Here is a 22,757-nt window from a genome sequence, read left to right on the forward strand (position 1 = left end):
TCCAGATGCTAGCCTCCTCTATTACCACAGAACTCTCTTCTGTGAAACAAAAGGACGTTTAGAGGAGCAGTGTGAGTCCCCCTGTAAATGTGCATCCAGGATTCTGGAATAAGGGTGGCTTGATGGTGCCTCATCCTCCCATCTCCAGCCAACTCTTTACCTCCCCTGAGCTGAGCAGTGATATGGGTGCAGATGAGGTCTAGAACCTTCTTCAGGTCCTGATGGTCAGAGCTCATGCAGGTGCTTTCCTTGTGGGGCCAGATGAAAGCTCCAAAGGGGGTGCAGCAATTTCAACAAATTGAGAGCAGAAAGACAGCCCAATGGGAAATGGCTTGAAGAGACAATTCACAGAGGAGCAAATTCAAGTGGTCAGTGAACATATGAAGAAGTCATCAGTTTTCTTATTAGTCTGAGAAAGGCAGTAGCCCGTCCTGAGTACCCCCCTTTCAGGTCCCAAATGATGATGATAGAGCAAATGTGAAATGTACAAGAATCACTATAAGGGAAACCTTTTAAAAAGACTAGAAATAAAACTCCTTTCCTATCAGCAAAATCCAATAGCTGGAAGAAACTAGTACGGAAATTAAGTGGTCCAAAAATCTCATCCGAAGAGAGAGGGGAGAAACAGTTACAGAATAGAGCTTTAGCGGAGGGAATAATTTGCATTCTTGCGTTCATGCAAGAATGCTGTCTTGCATTCATGTAATAATGAAAAATAAGTATTTGAGTATGAATGTCAGGAAAGGGAAGATAGTCATTAGTGAAATGAAGAAAAGCACAATAGACTTACCTAATTAGCAGGGGGGAAAAGGAATGAATAGCAGTCTGATCACTTTAGCAAAAACAGCTCCAAGGAAAAAGAGGAAATGAGTAAAATCAGGAAAAACCATAAAACAAGATGGAAAAAGGGAACTCTATATATGACATATTACATGAAATGAAAATACACTGAATTTTTACAGAAACTATCCAGTTGATGTATAAGTGTTACTGGTACTTATATGAAACAGACTTGAGAGGGTAGGTAAAAAGTGGTTGAGAATGGAGAGATACATATAAAGAGATATTAGGTAAATACAAACAAATAAAGTAGGAACAGCAGTATTAATATCGGGAAAGGTGGAATTGACAATTAAGAAGACTAAACAGGATAAAGAGGACCAGTAAGTAAAAGATAAGAGACAAGAGGATGGACATTCTTAAATGCATACATTAAACAATATAGTAGCTAAATTTACAAAGCGAAAGCTTTTGGGAGAAAGAAGGTTATTAAAATATACTTACTGTGGAATATTATAGTTCACCTTCTTCAGAAACAGATCTAAAAAGACAAGCAAAAAGAAACTTATTATGTTTCTTTACTATGTACCTTAGAAAGATGTAAGATATCTGGAAAACAAAGAAACCAAAAGAAAATGGGAAGAAGTAGATGATCATGATAAATTAGAGACACACAAAAAGTTGATTATTTAAAAAGGCAAAGAAACCAGAAAGCATCTGATGGTCCTGGTTACAGAATAACGAGATCAAAAACAAGGAGAGACACTGAAGACATTGTAATAACTAAAAGGATCTGCTCCAAACAATGCATTTTTTTTTAATCTAGAGAAATTTATTTTTTCTTAATAAAATATGATCGACCCCAAGTTATTTCAAAACAGGGAGAAAACTCGTCAGAATCGATCATCTCAGAAGAGATTAGAAAAGTGATTAAGAGGGGCATCATTAAAAAGTACCAGATAGCTTCCCGTGGCTTCCCTGGTGGCTTAGTCGGTAAAGAGTCTGCCTTCAAGCCGGAGACCTGGGTTCAATCCCTGGGTCGAGAAGACCCCCTGGAGAAGGAAATGGCAACCCACTCTAGTATTCTTGCCTGGAGAATTCCATGGACAGAGGAGCCTAGTTGGCTACTGTCCAGGGGGTCATGAAGAGTTGGATTCAACTGAGTGACTCACTTTTACCAGCTAGATTCCTAGTTGAATTTTATGTAATCTTCACACTACAGGCAAGTGCAAAGTTAAGAAAGCTATTCAACACCAAAAAAAAGAAAGAAAAGAAAGATGGAAAGCGCTTAGAATCATATTGTGATATTGACACAACCTTAATAACAAAACTTGATTAACTTAGTACAAAAAGAAGCTATCTAGACCAAAATTCCTTCTCAATATGTACATAAAAATTCTAAATCTTTGTATGTAAGAATCTAGAAATGATTAAAAGGATAATAGTCTGGGCTAGGTTAACCAAGTGGTTACTAATCCTTGGTGGTGATGCAAGGATTTTTTTCAGTGTTAGGAAATCTATTAACATAATTAAATTAATAAATCAATGTAGAAAAGCATGATCTTATCACTAGATGATGAAGTGGTTTGAGGTAAAAATTTTAAAGCTATTCCTTCTTAAAATAAAGCTCACTAAGTAAACAAGAAGGAAAAACACATAAATATGTTAATTGTATAAGATTATCAAAAAAGTTGAACAGCATTTTAAAGGGTAAGATCCTAGGACCATTTCCATTAAAGTCAGTAACACAAGAAAGGCTCATCTACCCTCACAATTACTATGCAAAATTGTTTAGACTTTTTAGCAATTGTATAAGAAAAGAAAATGAAACAATTGATATATATTTGGGGAAACATTGAAACTCGCACTTCTGTTGAATACATGATTGACTTTGTATGTGCAAAACCCATTTGAAATAAAAAACATTAAATATTTGAAGCAAACTGGTACTTGGGTAAATAGAGGATAAACATATAGACCCCACTGGTAGTGTATGTAGCACAATAGTTAAGAGCATAGACTCTGGATGTAGATGATATGGGTTTCAGACCCACATCTTTCACTCATTAATTGCATGGCAAGGTACCCGATTTTGGCCAAGTAACTTGCTTGAATGAATTACTTAATTTATCTGTACTTCAGTTTTCTTCTATGCACATTGTGCTTTAGCTTTCAAGCTTATTGAGGATGAAATGAGTTAATACATATAAACTACTTATTAATAGAACAATTGCCTGATGCATGTTATATACCACTTCTAAATATTTATTAAACAATCATTGGCTAAATTTGGAAGTCAGAAAAAATATCTTACCACAATGTTAGCAAACACTATAAAGTTCTTTGGAATAAATTTTACAAGAGCTGTATGGGACCTAATAAGAACAGACCCATAAATATTATTGTGAGACATAAAACAAGATCTGACTAAATGGAAAGAGAGTCAGTGTTTTCAGATGGGAAGACAGACATCATAAAAATATCAGTTCTACCAAAATAAATGCATAGAAGTCAAGGCTTATGTTTAATTTGAAAATGTGATCTTAAAATTTGTGTGGAAAAATAAATGTCAAAAATAGCCAAAAATATATTCAACAGTGAGAATAAAATGCCCTTACCATACATTTAAAAAAATTCTAGGAAGCCATGTAATCACATCTATAAGACATTGGCATAAATGAAAACAAGTCGATCAGTGAAGTAGACTAACATTTCAGAAATAGATCCTAGTATATAGGGAACTTTAGCATAAAACAAAAAATGGCTTTTCTATTCAGTGTAATTTGATAAATGGTGCTGGCACAACTGGCTATCCATCTGGAAGAATATAAAATTGGACCCATATCTTTCAGCATATTCAAAAATAAATTAAGATGGATTAGAGACAAATGTAAAAAATAAAGCAGTAAGAATTCTAGAAGTTCATTTGAGACACTGAGTAAAGTAGGAATTACTTGATCCATTAGTAGCAGAAAGCTCCAAAAACAATCATTTAAACACCTAACAGAATGATTTTCTAACAAAGCAAGAAGTCCAAAGGTAGATTGTCCAGGGCTCAAAGATGCCGTCAAGGACCCAGATTATTTCTGCTTTTTTTTTTTGCTCAGTCATCCTTAGCATGTGGCCTTTGTCCCACGGATCCCCAGATGTTTGCTGCATTTTCATATTCCTGTTGAAATAGAATAAAAGCCAAGATGAGAAGCACTTCTCTCCATTGGACTATTTCTTTTTACTCCCCAAAGACATCTTCCTGCATCTCTTTTTCAGAACTTGTTATACTTGGCTACACTTAGCTGCATGAGAAGAGGGAACATTTACTATTTTTGCCTTCCAGCTTCTATAACAGAGGCAGGCAAGGAAAAAGTGGTTGTGAATCTATACAGCCCACCCCAGGGACTTTGTGTACATTCTGAGGATAGAGGAGACTGTTCTAATAGAAATTAAAAGTCCAGAAAGAAAAGCCTTATATGATTTTTTTTAATTTTATTTTATTTTTAAACTTTACATAATTGTATTAGTTTTGCCAAATATCAAAATGAATCCGCCACAGGTATACATGTAAATCTTGCATATAAAAGATAAATAAAAGTAAAAATACCATGAACAAAATTATCATGTTGGGAAATATATTTTTAATCCATGTGACAGATAAAAGGTATATACACACATATATAATAAATGAAGAGTAACTTTGCAATTGAAAACAGAAAGACAACCCAAGGGGAAATGGCTTGAATAGAAAATTCACAGAAGAGCAAATTCCAGTGGTCAGTGAACGTATGAAGAGGTCATCAGTTTTCCTATTAGTCTGAGAAGGTCAGTAGCTCATCCCACATCCCCCTGCACAGTTCGTGTCCTAGCTCCACTCATCGAGCATTCATGAACCAGGTGCCCATCACTGATTTGCTCAGGACGTTCCTCCCAGCTTGGTAAGTAGAAAATGAATGGGAGAAGCAACTGTAGTGACAGGTGTTCCTATTTGGAATTCTGAACACATTGTTTTTTTCAAAAAGGTAGGCTTGTACACTGAAGTCACACACTAGAGTGTTCTTCCATCCAGATGACTTAATATACTTGCGTGTTTTACCCGGGCTTCCTCCGTATTGTTTTCATGGAAAAGTATATACTGATTCATTATCAACTTCTGAACACAATACATTGATTCCTAAACCAAGAACGTGCTGTACAACTGAAGTTTTGGCTTAGGAAGAAAGTAAAAAAAAAAATTAGAGTTTGTATTTCAGTGGGGTTATGAAAGGAAACCTGCCAGTTTTAAATCATCAAAGATCAAAGCCAAAGATCATCCTTGTCTTGGAACCATAGGCGTGGAGAGGGAAAAGCACCTTCCTAGATAGGCAGACACTGTTGCTTATGTTCATTCTGTCCTGATGGTTGGTTTTCAATTCAGGATGAATTCCAGGCATGGTAGGAGCATGGCACAGTGTTTCTGATTTAGTGTAGGGATGAAATATAAACCAAATAAAGGAAATTTTAACCCTGTGATCCATACTTTTTTGGGGGTTTTCCCTGGTGGCCCAGATGGTTAAAGAATCTGCCTGTAATGCTGGAGACCCAGGTTCAATCCCTGGGCTGGGAAGATCCCTTGGAGAAAGAAATGGCAATCCACTCCAGTATTCTTGCCTAGAGAACCCCATGGACAGAGGAGCCTGGTGGGCTACAGGGGTCCGTGGGGTCATGAAGAGTCGAACATGACTGAGCTAGTAACAAACATATACCCATACTTTTACTAAGGTTTATTCCTCCTTCTTGGACTCTTGACAATGTTGTTCTCAGCTTTGTTTCATAGGCCACTGTGTTGCCTTTTTTCTGCCTCTGTGTAACCTTACGGATGGGAGATTTCTGAGATCCTCCAAATCCATTTTATAGATGAGGAAGACAGACATCTGGGCTTGTGAAAATGCTCACTCAGTCAACAGCTGGTGAGTTCCAGAGCCAGAAATTGTTGTCGTTCAGTCACCAAGTCGTGTCTGACTCCTTGCGAACCCACGTCACCAGGCTTCCCTATTCCTCACCATCTCCCGGAGTTTGCCCAAGTTCCCGTCCGTTGATTTGGTGATGCCATCCAACCATCTCACCCTCTGTCACCCCTTCTGTCTTCAATCTTTCCCAGCATCACAGTCTTTTCTAATGAGTCAGCTCTTCACATCAGGTGGCCAAAGTATTGGAGCTTCAGCTACAGCATCAGTCCTTTCAAGGAGTATTCAGGGTTGATTTCCTTTAAAATTGGCTAGTTCGATCTCCTTGCTTTCCAAGGGACTCTCAAGAGTCTTCTCCAGCAACACAGTTCGAAAGCATCAGTTCTTCAGTGCTCTGCCTTCTGTATTGTTCAGCTCTCACATCCATAGATGACTACTGGAAAGACCGTAGACTTGAGTACATGGACCTTTGCTGACAGAGGGATGTCTCTGCTTTTTAACACACTGTCTAGGTGTGTCACAGCTCTCCTTCCAAGAAGCAATCATCTTCTAATTTCACCTCTGTGGTCACCATCTGCAGTGATTTTAGAGCTCAAGAGGAAGATATCTGTCACTGCTTCTACCTTTTCCCCTTCTATTTGCATGAAGTGAAGGGAGAGGATGCCATGATCTGTTTTTTTAATATTGAGTTTTAAGCCAGCTTTTTCACTCTCCTCCTTTACCCTCATCAAGAGGCTCTTTAGTTCCTCTTCACTTTCTGCCATTAGTGTGGTATCATCTGCATATCTGAGGCTGTTGATACTTCTCCCAGCAATCTTATTCCAGCTTGTAACTCATCCACCCTGGCGTTTCACGTGATGTGCTCTGTGTATAAGTTAAATAAACAGGGTGACAATAAACAGCCTGTTGTACTCCTTTCTCAATCATGAACCAGTCAGTTGTTCCATACAGTGTTGTAACTGTTGCTTCTTGATGCACATACAGGTTTCTCAGGAGACTGGTAAGATGGTCTGGTATTCCCATTTCTTTTAGTGTTTTCCACAGTTTTTTATGATCCACATAGTCAGAAGCTTTAGCGTAGTCAATGAAAGAGAGATAAATGTTTTTCTGGAATTCTCTTGCTTTCTTTATAATCAATTGAATGTTGGAAATTTGATCTCTGGTTCTCTGCCTTTTTAAAATCCAACTTGAATGTCTGGAAGTTCTCGGTTCACGTAATACTGAAGCCTAGCTTGGAGGCTTTTACTTACTAGCATGGGAGATGAGTGCAATTGTTCTGTCGTTTGAACATTCTTTAATACTGCCTTTCTTGGGAACTGGGACGAGGATTGACCTTTTCTGGTCCTGTGGTCACTGCTGAGTTTTCCAAATTTGTTAACAGATTGAATGCAGTACTTTAACAGCATCATCTTTTGGGATTTGAAATAGCTCTGTTGAAATCCTGTCACCTCACTAGCTTTACTGGCAGCAGTGCTTCCTAAGGCCCACTTGACTTCATCCTCCACAGTGTCTGGCTCTGAGTGAGAGACTTCACCATCGTGCTTATCCAGGTCACTCAGATCTTTTCTGTACAGTTCTTCTGTGTGTCCTTTCCATCTCTTCTTGATCACTTCGGCACCTGCATCTATTAGGTTCTTTACCATTTCTGTGCTTTATTGTGCCCATCTTTGGAAGAAATGTTCCTTTGACGTTTCCAATTTCCTTAGAGAGATCTCTAGCCTTACCCTTTCTGTTTTGCAAGAAATAGAGTCAAAGCCTGTCATTTTTCTACTCTACTCTTTCACCTTCTAGCTTCCATGACTAAACCAAACCATCCTAAGAAAACCATAATAAAAGCCTTGAATATGCTTGAAACCTTGAAGTAAACGTAGATAGGTTAGAGAGGTCATAAAAAGGACAAAACATAAAAGGAAAAAAATTGAATTTCATCAAAATCAAAGCTTTTACTTATGAAAAAATACCTTTCAGAAAATGAAAAGGCAAGCTGCATTTTACATATTTTTGCATATTTATGTATGTGTGCATGTGACAAGTATATGTACCATTATATATATATATGTATATTTGACATATGCATACATATATGCCCATATATATATATGTTGTATATGTCAAATGACTCATATCTAGAATATATAAAGAGCTCCTATAAATCAGTAACAAGACTATCAATGCAATTTAAAAATGGACAAAATTCTTATAACAGAAACTATGCAGATGATACACAAATGTCTAATGAACACATGAAAAAGTGCTCAACGTCATTAAGCCATCAGGGAACTGAAAATTAAAAGTTCAGTGAAATACTACCACTCACCCACTAGAAACTAAAATTAAAAACATTCACAGCACTAAATATCAGTGAAGATGTGGAACAAATGAATTCTCATACATTGTTGATGGGAGTGTAAAATGTAAAATGGCAAGATTTGTTTAGAAACTGGCAATTTCCTATGTGAAGTTGAAAATAACATCTTCCCTTTTTTTCCCAGCAATTGATTTCCTAAGTATTTACATAAAACAAATGAAACTTTATTTTCATAGTGACTTTATTCATAATGGGCCCAAACTAGAATGACCAAGTGAAATTATGTAACAAATTGTAGTATATTCATGCAATAGATGGATCTTCCTGGTATTTGAGCTGGTAAAGAATCTGCCTGCAACACAGAAGACCCCAGTTTGATTCCTGGGTTGGGACGATCTACTGGAGAAGGGATAAGCTACCCACTCCAGTATTCTTGGGCTTCCCTTGTGGCTCAGCTGGTAAAGGATCCACCTGCAATATGGGAGACCTGGGTTCCATCCCTGGGTTGGGAAGATCCCCTGGAGAAGGGAAAGGCTACCCACTCCAGTATTCTGGCCTGGAGAATTCCATGGACTGTATAATCCATGGGATTGCAGTGTTGGACATGACTAAGCTACTTTTACATGCAATAGGACACAGCTTGGTAATAACAAAAATGAATTACTGGTACAAGCAACAGTGAGGAAGAACTCAAAAATATTCCACTAAGTGAAAGGATTCAGAGCAGATACTGCATGACTGTTTATATTAAGAGTAAGAACAAAAAAAACCTCATCTGTAGCAAAAAGAAATCAGAACAGTGGTTGCCTGTGAAGATGGGATTGACTGTATGGGATACAGGAAGGAACATTTTGGGCATGAGGGAGATGTACCATATTTGGTTTGGGTTCATGGCAGATATCTGTTAAAACTCACTGAAGTATCCATTTGAAATTTGTGTATTTCACTGCATGTAGAATTTACCTAAGCAGTGACAATTTTTAAATTGTTGTTGTTGTTCAGTAGCCAAGTCTTCTCCAACTCTTCGCGACCACATGGACTATAGCAGTCCAGGCCTCCCTGTCCCTCACTATCTCCTGGGGTTCCCCAAGTTCATTCCATTGAATGGGTGATGCTATACAGCCATCTCATCCTCTGCCACTCTCCTCTCCTTTTGCCTTCAATCTCAAAACCCCAAAACTAGACATTTCAAACAACTGTAGTTGAATATGGAAAGTTTGGGGTTTGCTTTCTCCTTTCTTCCTGCTTCAGCCGTTTCATTTGATCCTGGGACTGTCATATTGTCTCCACTGAACCACAACCACAGTCCTCTTAAAAACCACCTCTGCTGCCAATCTACTGCAGTGTTTTGCTGAATAAAGACATTTTGATCATTAAAATTATAGCATTCCCAACCTATCCAGGCTTCCCTGGTAGCTCAATCAGTAAAGAACCCACCTGCCAATGCAGAAGACTCAGGTTTGATCCCTGGATTTGGAAAATCTCCTGGAGAAGGAAATGGCAACCCACTCCAGTATTCTTGCCTGGAGAATCCCAGGGACAGAGGAGCCTAGTGGGCTATTGTCCACAGGGTTGCAAAGAGCCAGACAGGACAGAGCGACTAACACTAATCTGTAACACACTAACCTATCCAGGATTGTGCTGAGGGAGAAAATGAAGAGTGGATAGCACATGGTTAGAACCATGCCTTTCAAATATTTTCATCCATTTCTAAATAGGAAAAAAAAAAAGCCCAACTTTAGTTCTTGGATATAGATTGCATTTTTGGACAGTTTTATTGTTGGAATTCACTAAAATGATAAATAATTTAAAAGTATTTCCCTATATTGTGTGTTCCAGATAGGTCAAAAGAATTAAACTCATATTTCTTCAATGTAGGTCATGGAAGATGCACATATTATTTTAGAATATCACTGACTGATCTGATCTGAATAGCATGTAAAAGCAGTATTAATAACTCTGTTGATTGCAATACTAATTGTGTCTCTCTCTGGACTATTTTATCCTGCTCTCAAAGTGAAAGGAAATACATCCATTTTTTCTTACTCTTCTTATTTTTATTTTGTTTATTTGCATTTTTTGCATTTTGAAAATCAATTAAACAGTCAAGCATGTTGGAAATTGTGAAAGAGGAGAATTTGAGAGCCAAGAGCAAAACGCTTTTAAAGACTGAGATTTCGTTTAGTCTTGGATGCCATTATAGTGAATAATGGGAACTGATCCTAGACTTCAAAAGAAATATGACCATATGGTCTTACCATTCAGCACTTAATGCTGCTATGAATTTCCAGTTCTACCCCAACTTTTCATTTCCCCAGTGTTCCCCCTCACCTCTGTCATCTTACAAAAACGAAAGGAATCTGAAACCCTTTTTCACGTTTTCTGAAATACTTCCTGGTGCTGAGAAAAACCTTTTCTTTATGAGAGTAGGGTTTCATAAAGAAAGACAAAAACCTGAAACATTCATCAGATCCCCTAGGCTAATTACTGCGTCTCCAAAGTTTTTTATTCCTTTTAAATATGAACTCCTTAAAATGATTCGTTTAGAGATCAACATGATTAATCCTTCTCAGTCACTACAAATGTCAGCGGTGGGATTAAAGGATTTAGACGGCCATGTTTACTCAACCTTAAATTTCTGTACTTAAAGACATGAGTTAAATAGCTCTAGTTTATCATTGTTTCATGCGAATGTTTTCCTCTTTAGTTCCCTCCTTTAGCTCCCCTGCCTAACTGATTGTTAACTAATTTTGGCTGTTAAGTAGGTAAGTGCCTCTTTCAGGCTTGGCAACCAACCTGCTTTGTAGATTACCTGCCAGAAGGTGTGAGTAGATAGACATAGCTTATAGCCCTCCTCCGGACACAGTGGGGGTAATCCTCTCCCCCTGCCTCAGCCTTTATTGGTCTGATGTCCTGAGCCCCAGATTACTGCTAAACTTGTATCCGGTTCCTTGCCATGTTGCCAATTTTGGATCCACATTGTGAGTCAACATGGTGCCGCTTCAGTCACAATTATTAAACACCTGCTGCTTCACGCCAAACCGCACACATATTTACACCAGCACCTACTGCAATCTGATTATCAGATACTAGCAGATATGTTGTAGGCATATTATCATTCATTGTTGGGTCTTGAGTTGTTCTAAAGAAATAATTACTAAGTGAAAAATAAAAAGCAAATTCATTTTCAGAACACTTTTGAGAAAAAAAAATTAAGTTTACAGTTATCAACCTCATTCCAAATGGTTGCTAATGTCAGAATTGCACTGTTTTGCATTGGGAATCTAAATCCTTCATGGTACCTGCTAAGATGCTCTTTCTTTGTAAGTCAGCAGACACACAACCTGACTTTTCTCCTTTGAGCCACTAAACCTTCTCTTCACCATCCATATGTTTGTCTTCCCCTGGAGGCTTCACAAATCTTATCTTCAAGAAGCTGTGTATTCTCTGGGGCCCTTCACGCTAATCCTGCTTTTCCCTGCTTGCAAGTATGCTAGGGGTTTTCCCTTCTCAGCGTCTCATCAAGTTCCCTGTCCAGTCTCAACCGCACACTTCCAGTGACAGAGGTGCCGTTCACAGCTGAGTTGTGGATGAACACTGACGGAGTAGCCTGCCAGGGCTTCCATTAGACCCGTGTTCTGAGTTATAAACAGGCTGTGTCATGGTCATTTCCTCTATCCCCTAGAAATTCGAGACTATCATTACATGTTCTAGATGTTAATGTCATGAATAGGCAAATTGAGAAAGTGATGAATACCATTGAAGATATTTATGTTTTATAGTCAGTAAAATGGGGAGGGAAAGTTAAGATATTTAGTGGGATTTTAAGTTAATTTTTCAAATGTATTAATAGTTTTGGGTAGGGTTTTGTACATAAAGGTTTATACCCTCATTGAAATCTCTGTTGCATGTTCAAGGATGGGTATTCTGTTCACATAGTGACAAATTTAACATAAGGAAGTTTGGAGTGTCCCATAAAATACGCATTAGAACTCAAAGGGAAAAAAAGTTCCATGCGTTTGTTTTATTCCGTGATCTTACCAGTTTACAAACACAGCAAGGGAACTCCAGATAAGAGAGTGACACAAGCCCACCTGTTTCAAATGAGAAATGTTTGTCCAATTTGTAGATCTGTGTTATGGCTCCATGCTGAGGATGGTCGCTCCATATCTGAGAACGGATAATTCTGTCCAAACTAACAACAACCAAGGAAAATGCTTAAAGACAGTTATAGGTTATCGTATCTCTGTGTATTACATTTATATTGATTCTTCTCTCCATTTCCTATGCTCAGTTTTGGGGCTTGTTACTACAGAAAAAAAAAAAAATAGATGCTCATTCTCCTTTAAAAAAAAAGCCTATCTATGATGAAGGGAAGCACTGAAGTAAAAGAAAAACATTGCTCCCATATTTCTTACAGCTTCATTTCTTTACAGTAAATGAGGAAGGATTTTTAAAACCCAGCTTCTCCAAGAAGAAGCTGATTAATTTCTAATTATCGAATAAGAGCTGTCAAACAGGAAATCAAGAAAATATGTCTTTTTTAAGAAAATACTTTCATTTTTCTTTCTTGTTAATACAAATTATCAGGGGAAATAAAAATTCAAAACTATAAAATAGGAAATTACTGATTTCCTTCACAGCTCTTTCTGTATGATCCAACATCAAAGTTATACAGCCCTTCTCACCTTCATTCATGCTCCAGACCATACGCATTTATTTAATTTGTTGATTCTCTTTCTTAGTTTCCAAAAATGGGATCATATTTATGCACACTACTTTGCAACTTGTACTTTTTTATTTAAAATATATATAATAGGCTTCCCTCCCGGAACAGAAGATATAGGTCCAAACCCGCTCTTTCTGCTAGCCATGTAGTCTTCCATGAAAGGAATATATAACTTATTTAGCCATTCCCTTTCTGGTAAATATTCCAGTTATTTTAATTTTGGCAACAACATCATAAAGAAAATTATTTGTACATATATGTTTAAGATTAGCTGATTTTATTTCTCTAGGATATAGTCTCAAAGGTAGACTTTATGAGCTAAAGAATATTTTAATAGAAAAATACATTTGAAAATTAAAGCAGTATTTTAGAAGACAAAGAAAAAAATAATAAAGTAATAATGAATTTGTGTAGCAGACCTACCGAATCCACGGCTTTCTAAGAGAACATGCTTCTTGGCTCCAATACAAATTTTATTACCAATGACCTATAGTCCATATCCTCATTGCACATTTGCTGTATGGTGTACACACTTGTAGTGTGGTGTAAAAGAAAACCAACAGATAGTAACAAGAGTTGCTGAAGTTATATAGAAACCGGAACCCTCACACACTGGTGCTGGGACAGGAACATGGCGCTGCCACTGTGGAAAGCAGTCTAGAAGTTCCTGAAAAGGTTAGACATAGAACTACATGCAAGATGACCAGCAATGCCTCTCACAGGTGTATACACAAGAGAAATGAAAACATGGTATTCCATAGTAGCATTTTCATAATAGCCAAAAAAAAAAAATGGAAAAACTCATATCTCCATTCACTGTTGAACAGAGAGAGAAAACGTGCTGTATCCATACAATGGAATATTGTTTGACCGTAAGAAGTGAGTACTGACGCATGCTATAATACGTGTGGATCTTGAAAACACTATGTCAAATGGAAACAGCCAGTTGCTGAAGTCTACGTTATTATAGGGCCCCTTTTCTTTGAAATGCCCAGAATAGGCACTTCTGTAGTAAGAGAAAATGTTTTAGTACTTGCCTGGGGTTGGAGGAAGTGGTGGGGTAAGAGGAGAAATAGGTGACCGATAATTGGTACAAAGGGTGATAAAAATATTATAAAATGGATCGTGATGATAGTTGCACACCACCACGTGCTTACTGAAAACTCTTGACTTGTACACTTTACATAGGTTCATTGTACAGTTTGTGGGTTAGTATCTCAATAAAGCAGTTTTGGAAAAAAGAACAAGCAGATGAAAAAGAAAAGGGACAACTCTAGACATTGGAGCATCTAGACATAAGCAGGGAGAGAATACACGAGTTCCCAAGTTAGGCCCCCCGCCCCCGGGTTCTGCAGTCACCACAGATGACTGAGGCTAGCTCCTCATGTAGAGTTGTTTTCTTGTCAACGCACTCAGACCCAGCAGATGACTTAGCTATTGATGACCATCCCCGCATTGCAGCTTTGAAACATCCCTTCTTGGGCTTCCCTGGTGGTTCAGTGGTAAAGACTCTGCCTGGCAATGCAAGAAACATGGGTTTGATCCCTGGCCCAGGAAGATCCCACATGCCACGGAACAATTAAGCCCATGCATCGCAACTATTGAGCCTGTGCACTAGAGTCCAGGGGCTGCAACTGCTAACGCCTGGATGCCTAGAGCGTGTGCTCGGCAACGAGAGAAGCCAGCTGCGCACCGCAACTAGAGAGGAGCCTTCACTCGCCACAACTAGAGAAAAGCCCACTTCACGGCGAAAACCAAAGCATAGTCAAAAATAGATAAGTAAATGAATAAATTGTTTTAAAAAAGAAAAACCCCTTCTTGCTCAGATTAGGTTATAGGCACCATGTAAGAAAAAGACCATTTTGCAAGCCCCTGTTCCTTTATTACAGAGATGCCTCTGCTTGGCGCCAGCCTCATAGGACTTTGTTTTCACATAGCCCTTTCTACTTTGTCACATGCCCTCACTCATTTTTCAAAATGTGAACCTTTTTTTTAATGATGCAACTTGCCTGGACTGTTTATTCAGTTTTTCTTTTATAGATTTTTCAAATTTATGAGTGTCATAAAACAAAAATGCCTAATCTAGTCCAAGCTAACCTTGCCTTTTAATCACAAGAAATTTCATCCTCAGATACACTTTATTCTTGCTGCAATTTATTATTTTGGGACTGTTTCAAATTGTAATGGGAAACTCTGTGGTTGGCCTTGCTGATCAAGGTTATCAAAATTCAATGTGCAGGAGATAAATACTGATTTCATCAGACTCAGCCAAAAAGAATTAATATAAAGACTCAGAGGGCAAAGAAAGAAATTGAAGTAATGGTATTAGAACCATTGCAGAGAACACAATCTGAAAAAACAAAAAAGCATGGAAAATAAGAATAAAGGTATCCTTGTTTCTTTTAGGTTATTTGAAGCCAAAGAGGACTTTAAGCAAGATGGTCATGTTTTTAGTCTGGTTCCAGAGCATCTTTGCTGCCTTTCTCTGCCTGTCTCTTTCCATTTCTCCGCATTCACTGAAAGTCTTGCCTGAACAACTGCATCTGAGCCCCAAACTCCCAGCTCCATGGTACCTCAGCCAACTGCCTCTTCTCCCAATCAGAAATCCTTCTTTTCCTCCATCTTCCTTCTGTTTGTCGAAAGTGGCTGTGCTTTCCATTAGTATATCCCATCTTGCTAAACATTGCTCACCTGTAGGAAAAAAATATAATAGCTTAATTTATTCTGATTTAATAACTAGAACTCCCCAGATATGTTTGCATTAAAATGAGGGATCCTACAAGCAAGACTCCTTAACCTAAAGGAGAATCAACAATAATGGAATTTGAAGCACTGGGTACAAAGAGTTTTGATTGAAGGAAAAGTCAACTTTGGTGGTGATGTGGCTCTTCTAAAATTATTTGAAAGCAGTCCTCTCCCTCCCCTCAAATTATACATTTCTCTGTCAATATTACATTTGTCCAGATGTTTATTTTTTGTCATTTTCATTATGCTCCCCTTTATGCTGGTTTCATTTACGTAAAGCATCACTTTTAAATGTTTAAAATTTTTAATTTTTAGAATTTTTTAAATTGAAAAATTCTTTAATTCTGTAATGCTTGGCAATTTTTCAAAAGATTCACATATATAATTCCATAATAACCCTTTTTTTGTCCCCTCTTACTTACGTTGTCCCTCCCCTCTTTCCCTCTCTCCACTGGTAACCACTAGTTTGTATTCTGTAGCGGTGAATCTGCTGCTTTTTTGCTTTATTCACCAGTTTGTTGAATTTTGTAGATTCCAAGTGTGATATCATACAGTATTCGTCTTTCTCTGTTTGACTTATTTCACTTAGCGTAACGCCCTTCGAGTCTGTCCATGTTGCTGCATATGGGAAAATTTAATTTTTTTATCGTTGAATATTATTCCATTGCATATATATGAATAAGTGTCTATATATATATATATATATGCAAGCTTATATACTGCAGCTTCTTTAATCATTGATCTGTTAATGGACACTTAGGTTGCTTCATACTTTGGCAATTGTAAATACGTTGCTATGAATATTGAGATGCATGTATAGTTTTGAATTGATATTTTTTCTTAGTATATACCCAGGAGTAGAATTGCTGGGTCATATGGAGTTCTATTTGTTGTTTTTTGAGAAATCTCTGTATTATTTTCCACAGTGGCTGGCCAATTTACATTCCCCCCAACAATATAGGAGAGGCTTTTTTTCCCCTCCTACATCCTAACATTTGTTACTTGTGTTATTTGTGATGACAGCCATTCTGACAGGTGTGAGGAGGTATCTCATTGTAGTTTTGGTTTGCATTTCCCTGATGTTTAGCAAGGTTAAACATCTTTGGCCATGTGCATTTCCTTGTTATAAAAAATGACTATTCAGTTCTAGCCATTTTTAAATCAGGTTTTTTTTTTTTTTGATGTCAAATTGTTTTGAGCTGTTTATATATGTTGGAAATTAATTCCTTATTGGTCATATCATTTGCAAGGAACTTCTCCCATTCATTAGGTTGTCTTTGTTTGGTGGATGGATTCCTTTGCTCAACAAAAGCGTAAAAAGCATCTCTTAAACCAAGTCATGACAGCCCTGAAAGATGAAGAAATGGAGTGGTAAATGATTAAGTCCATAAGTGGCTTAAACTTAGGTTCATTGGATTTCAAGTTTAGTGTTCTTTCCCTAGAAAGCAAAAGCAGACTTAATTTAGTAAGGAATCTAACTCCTTACTTTCTAACTTGCATTTCAGAAACAGCCCTTAAGAATTTGAATCATTGCTAGACATTGGTTTCAAAGGGTTGGATGTTTAAGGAGTTTGGGATGCACATACCAATTCATAGAGATGATGCCCTAGATATTTATCTGCAAAGTGAACTGTGTTTGTATACCCAGATAACAAATAATCAAGATTGCCATTTTCTGCTTTCCTTCACTCCATAGATTTTTGCATCAAGACGGCAATAGTGTGAAAAGTCAATAATGTGGGGAATTTTTCAAGTTACATTTCAGAGATTAGAAACAGAGTTCTCACTGTCTTTTAACTTGTCTCTGATTTTTATTCTCCAATGTGGGAACCTCCCACCGGAAAGATGCACAGAATCTTATCATTCATTCTCACACTTGAAAAATTATTTTGGAAACTCAACATGTTTGATGGTGATGTTTAACTGTCTTACACCCTTTCCTCCCTCTCCATTTTAAAGGTGATATAATAGGAACAGATAAGCTCTTTCACATTAACCATCCTTTACATTCCTTTAACTCTCCATGACACTGACCTTTTTTTGGATTTACTTTCATAAGTACAGTCCACACTAACTCTTTGAAAAATACTGGCCATACTGTGTCTTACCTCATTAAGCTTGCCCACTTTCTCACTGTTCAGTGGGTTCTTATTCCCTCCTCTTTATTTTTGCTGTTTTCTTTTTGACATACCTTTTGGTGCAGATGCATGTTCATGTCTCTCTGAGATAATTTGTAGCTAATTGTAGCAACAGATTTTCATTATTTATGAGTGTCATTGTCAGAATCCATCTGGAAGTCTGACTGAGATGAGGCAGATTCCTCCTCCTGATCTGACCGTGGCCATAACGCAGTGAACCACTCTGGTTAAAATGAGCTGAGTGCTGGAGGCCGCTAATATTTTTACAACCAAATATTTACTATCGTGTGCATTACGTTTGATTCATTTCCTAAAAGAGTCAAGACATTATTTTATTACAAATAATTTATGACACACTCTTTTAAAAAATGTAATGTATGTTATTTCTCATACCAGCCAATTAACTTTAAAGTGTTTGTGGATAGGTAAGAGAGGGAAGTGGGAAAATGAAAAGGATGCGTAAAATATATGCTTAATATTCTTAAAAGGTTGGTATTATAGGGTAGGATTGAAATCAGTCTTGGTATACTATTATTCTTTTTCCTGTATTTTGATTCTAGTTGGTATCTAAATCTCAGATTCTACCATGCCAATGAGACAGGCAATAGAAGACCCATATGTATATGCATCCTCTAAGCAAACAGTTTTCTCTCTTCTCACCCCTGGTATCATAAAACATAGGTGAAATTTCAAGAGTAAACACAGGATTGGAAAAGCCATTAATAATGGCAGTCATTTGAAAGTGTCACCTAATTTAAACACTTTGCTTTAAGTTATTACAGTGTCATGAGTTTTATTATGCTCAATTTATTAGTGAAAACCTTCAGGGTTCACAACCATTTATTTTTCAGGGAACTTGATTTTATCATTAATTTTTAAATACATAATACTCCTACTTTATTTTTTAGAGTGCACTTTATTTGCACAAATTGGTTTACTTCGATCAATACAGATGTTTCTAGGTGTTTATTAAAGCAGAAGTCAGATGTCTGCACATTTTCAAGACTTTACACTCCAAAAGTTAGTGTATGTTTGTACACAAAAGCACAATATTTTTATTGGTTGTTAAGTGGAAAACTATAATAGAGACTGCCCAAACCCCTGTTTCTAATTAGCAGGTAGCTTATTCTAGAGGGCAGTCTTTTCTCTTCCTAAGGGGTGACTTCCAGGTAGAAAAATCCTAATGTTTGGGATAAGAGCTAGGACCAGGGAAATACTTCTCACAGTTTCTATCAATGATAACTAAGGCTTTCTCTGGGTTGAGTTTTCATGGTCTGGACCACTTTTCCTGCCCAGCATTCTGGAGGTGCTTATGGGCTGAAATAAGGCGCCCTGAGCTGCGGTGGGTGGAAAGTCAGAGGTGGACCCCCCTCACACCCACCCCTCCCCTAACTAGACCTTACTAGATCACATGTCACGTGAAGCTAATGCCAATACCTAGTGCTGAGAGCTCAAAAATCTGGATGCTTAAGTGTTTGTTTTTTTTTAAGAAAATAAAATCTTAAACGAAATGTATACTCACTGGTTGTTATCTTTTTTTTCCCCTCTAATTAGGACAAAATTTTACCCTAAGGCAGTTAGGCGTTTGTGAACCAGCAACTCGAAGAGGACTGGCATTTTGTGCGGAAATGGGGCTTCCCCACAGAGGTTACTCGATCAGTGCAGGGTCAGACGCCGATACTGAGAACGAAGCAGTGATGTCCCCAGAGCATGCCATGAGACTGTGGGGCCGGGGGGTCAAGTCAGGCCGCAGCTCCTGCCTGTCAAGCCGGTCCAACTCAGCACTCACCCTGACAGATACGGAGCATGAAAACAAATCCGACAGTGAAACCGGTAAGGTCCTTTTTGTTTGAGGCTTTATAATGTTGGCGGGTGCGGTCGGTGCTTCCGTCTGTTTTGGTTGACTCTGGAGGAATGGCTTTCTTCCTTCTCCTCTTTCCTTCTCTTTTTTTCTTCTTCCTTTCTTCGCATTGCAACACAGTAGCACTCAAAAAATGTCCTTCAGTATTGCATTATTTTTCCTAGGGGAAAAAAAAGTCAACATTCAACATCAGAGTGTTAAGTTGTGTTATGCAAGCATTCTCTGTTGTGTTAGCTATAGTTTTGAAAAACAGTCTAATCATGTACAGAAAAAAAAAATTGGCTTTGACTTATCTTGAACCATGTCACCTGTTATCCTCCATGGAGTAGCAGAACAAGTAGTGATAAAATTTACCCCAGAGCCAGCTTGTAATCAGAGATGTCTTTGTAGATTCCTCTTAAAAATATCTCAAAGAAGTTCCAGAATCTCAGAATGGATGAGTGAGCACACAGAATGGTTTATTAACAGGGCTCAAGTGATTGAAGAACAAATTTGATCATGCTTTTAACTTACTGGTTGATGAAAGCAATTGAAATCTTGATAAAGAGAAGGGAGTGTGGTCTTTGATGTGCTTTGGAGACTGGATTACTCTGCAATTAAATCCTTGCACAAAAATTGGATTTTTCGGGTATCCAAATAGCAGTTTTACATACTTTAAGAGAAATATCTTTATAAATTATTTTGATCTTTCCCTATCGCCAGTGCAAAATGATAAAGAAGCAGTTAGTGTATATGCAGTAATAGATTTAAAAGGAAGTTTAATTTTTAGTCAACACAGCTTCTAGGAAAAATTGGAGTATCAGCACCAATGCACCAGACAAGAAAATGACATTTCTTCTTTAGCATTTAATATGAACAGTGCACTTGCTGCTTTAACCTGGTTATTAATGCTGTGTGTATATGATGCATCAAAAGCAAAGAGAAAATTAAAATGGAAGAATTGTGTGACTTGTGAAAAGAAAGATGGTGTTTTACCAATGGCATTTTATTTTTATTCTTTATGGAGCAACTTTGTCAGCTTCACTTTGTGATAGGAAAACAGGTCTATTGTCGGCGTTCATTCTCAGCCAGGTCACTGAATGAAGGGGTAGCTAGTGCGTCATACTGCTTGTTACTTGTTTTCTTACTATTAGAAAAAAAAAATCTGCTTTAAACCAATGAAAACAATATCTCATGGAGACTATTTTAGTGCATTAAAACAAAGTCATAATCGATTAATAATAGAAACTCATATAGAGTTGTGAGTTATTGGTGGAGGCTAGCTTCATCCCAACCCAAAACAGGAAATAAGGACAGTTCTGCCTGACACAACGAGTCTTAGAATCTGACTGCGGTGTTTTCCTGAACCAAACTGTCCACCTCAGTGAAACCTGGGTTTCTATCACTTTTCACTGTGGATTCAGAAGTCACTCACCTTAAGTAAGTAAGATTTGGCATAAACTTTGCTTCCTGTCCATCTATATCTTTACATAACCCTCTTCAAGCAATTTTAGGTACTATGGTTATATTCAAATACATGATTTGATGTTTGATTTTCCTAAAATATATGTCAAATTTTGTGATGGTTTTGGAAGAGAGCAGAGGAGAGTGCAGGAGGACAATGCAAATCAGTTCTGATTTGCTGCATCATGGGCCGTTCATCTGCATATCCATCAAGTATTGTCCCACATTGGGTCAGCTTGCCACACACAACCTGTGAGGCATCTCTCTCTCTTATAACAAGTATATCTTGTTACTGTATCTGTATTGCTAAAAGATAATTTAATTTTTATTATTTTTTAAATTGTATGTCTGCTAAAATGGTCTCACAATGAATTCCCAAACACACACCATTTTGTTCTTTTCAGAAAACATAAAACTTAGAAATTTTTCCACTTTTAGTTAACTAACAGTGTCTATTATCCAAATGATTGGAGGCGGGAAGCCTGTTGAGTTTCCCACATCACTGCCCCCTCTCTCTGCACGGATTATTTTGAACTAGGGAAGGAACTTGTTGCCCCAGGAATCTCCTTGTCCCTTTCATGATATAAAGGCAAGAATGAACACTTAGACTGATCTGTTTCTCCATGTGGTCATTCTGAACCAGAATGAAGAGAGACACGGACAGGGTGTCAAGGGCCTTGCCTTGAGATTCAGAACATATGGTAGCATTTGTTGAGAGTAAATAGGTCAGTCAAAAGTATAAAGTGTCAAAAACAATGTTTGTTGAGCTGGGCAAGTGATGACTTCAACTTATGTTTACTCTTTCCCCAAGGTTTGGCTGGGGTTATTTTTTTAAACATTTTGACGGTCTAAGAACTCCCAGTGAGTCAGCTCGGGGAAGGAAATAAAAGAAGAAATAAAATAGATATGACCTCTTATTGCAGAGAAGGCAATGGCACCCACTCCAGTACTCTTGCCTGGAAAATCCTATGGACGGAAGAGCCTGGTAGGCTGCAGTCCATGGAGTCGCGAAGAGTGGGACATGACTGAGCAACTTCACTTTCACTTTCCACTTTCATGCATTGGAGAAGGAAATGGCAACCCACTCCAGTGTTCTTCCTGGAGAATCCCAGGGATGGGGGAGCCTGGTGGGCTGCCATCTATGAGGTCACACAGAGTCGGGCACAACTGAAGTGACTTAGCAGCAGCAGCAGCAGACCTCTTTTTGAACACTGGATCTTTCATAGATTTCATATGTGTTCTGTAGGAACATTTCAGATCATTTATTCTGAATTTTCAGTGATTGGTCAGAAAGAGCAAGATTGCATTGAGATCCATTACATTAAGGTCTGGGGAACATAATCTTCTGATATTTACATTACTTATCATTTGGAATTGTGGAATTAAATGAGAATATTGAGGCTCTTTTTTCTGATATAAAAAAGCATTTTGTTATTACCCAGGGTCTTCTAACATCTTTTTAAACAATATCCTCAAAACTTTTACCAATTTTTACTATTATTACTACTTTTAGTCAAATATTGGACTTCCCTGGTGGCTCAGATGGTAAAGACTCTGCCTGCAATGCTGGAGACCTAGGTTTGATACCAGGGTTGGGAAGATCCCCTGGAGGAGGGCCTGGCAACCCACTCCAGTATCCTTGCCTGTAGAATCCCCATGGACAGAGGAACCGGGAGGGCTACAGTCCATGGGGTCACAAAGAGTCAAATATTTCTAACATAGACTTTCTAAAATAATTCATTTTGGCATTCTTAATTGCTCTCACTCTGAAAGGTTATTGATTTTCCAGCTGTATTTTCCTTTGACTTCCAATTAT

The 22,757-nt window shown here is 37.8% G+C and overlaps 1 protein-coding gene across 1 annotated transcript in view; it reads left to right on the plus strand.

Annotated features, from left to right (window-relative positions):
• The window catches only part of TENM3 (teneurin transmembrane protein 3), a 588,433-nt gene that overhangs the window by 139,749 nt on the left and 425,927 nt on the right, over positions 1-22,757 (plus strand). Inside the window, exon 3 of the mRNA XM_010835814.1 lies at positions 19,192-19,470. Within this exon, the coding sequence (XP_010834116.1) occupies positions 19,192-19,470 (279 nt within the window). The remainder of the gene's footprint in view (positions 1-19,191; positions 19,471-22,757) is intronic.

The sequence above is a fragment of the Bison bison genome, unplaced genomic scaffold (assembly GCF_000754665.1).
Source record: "Bison bison bison isolate TAMUID 2011002044 unplaced genomic scaffold, Bison_UMD1.0 scf7180017864050, whole genome shotgun sequence".
NCBI classification, from domain to species: Eukaryota; Metazoa; Chordata; class Mammalia; order Artiodactyla; family Bovidae; genus Bison; species Bison bison.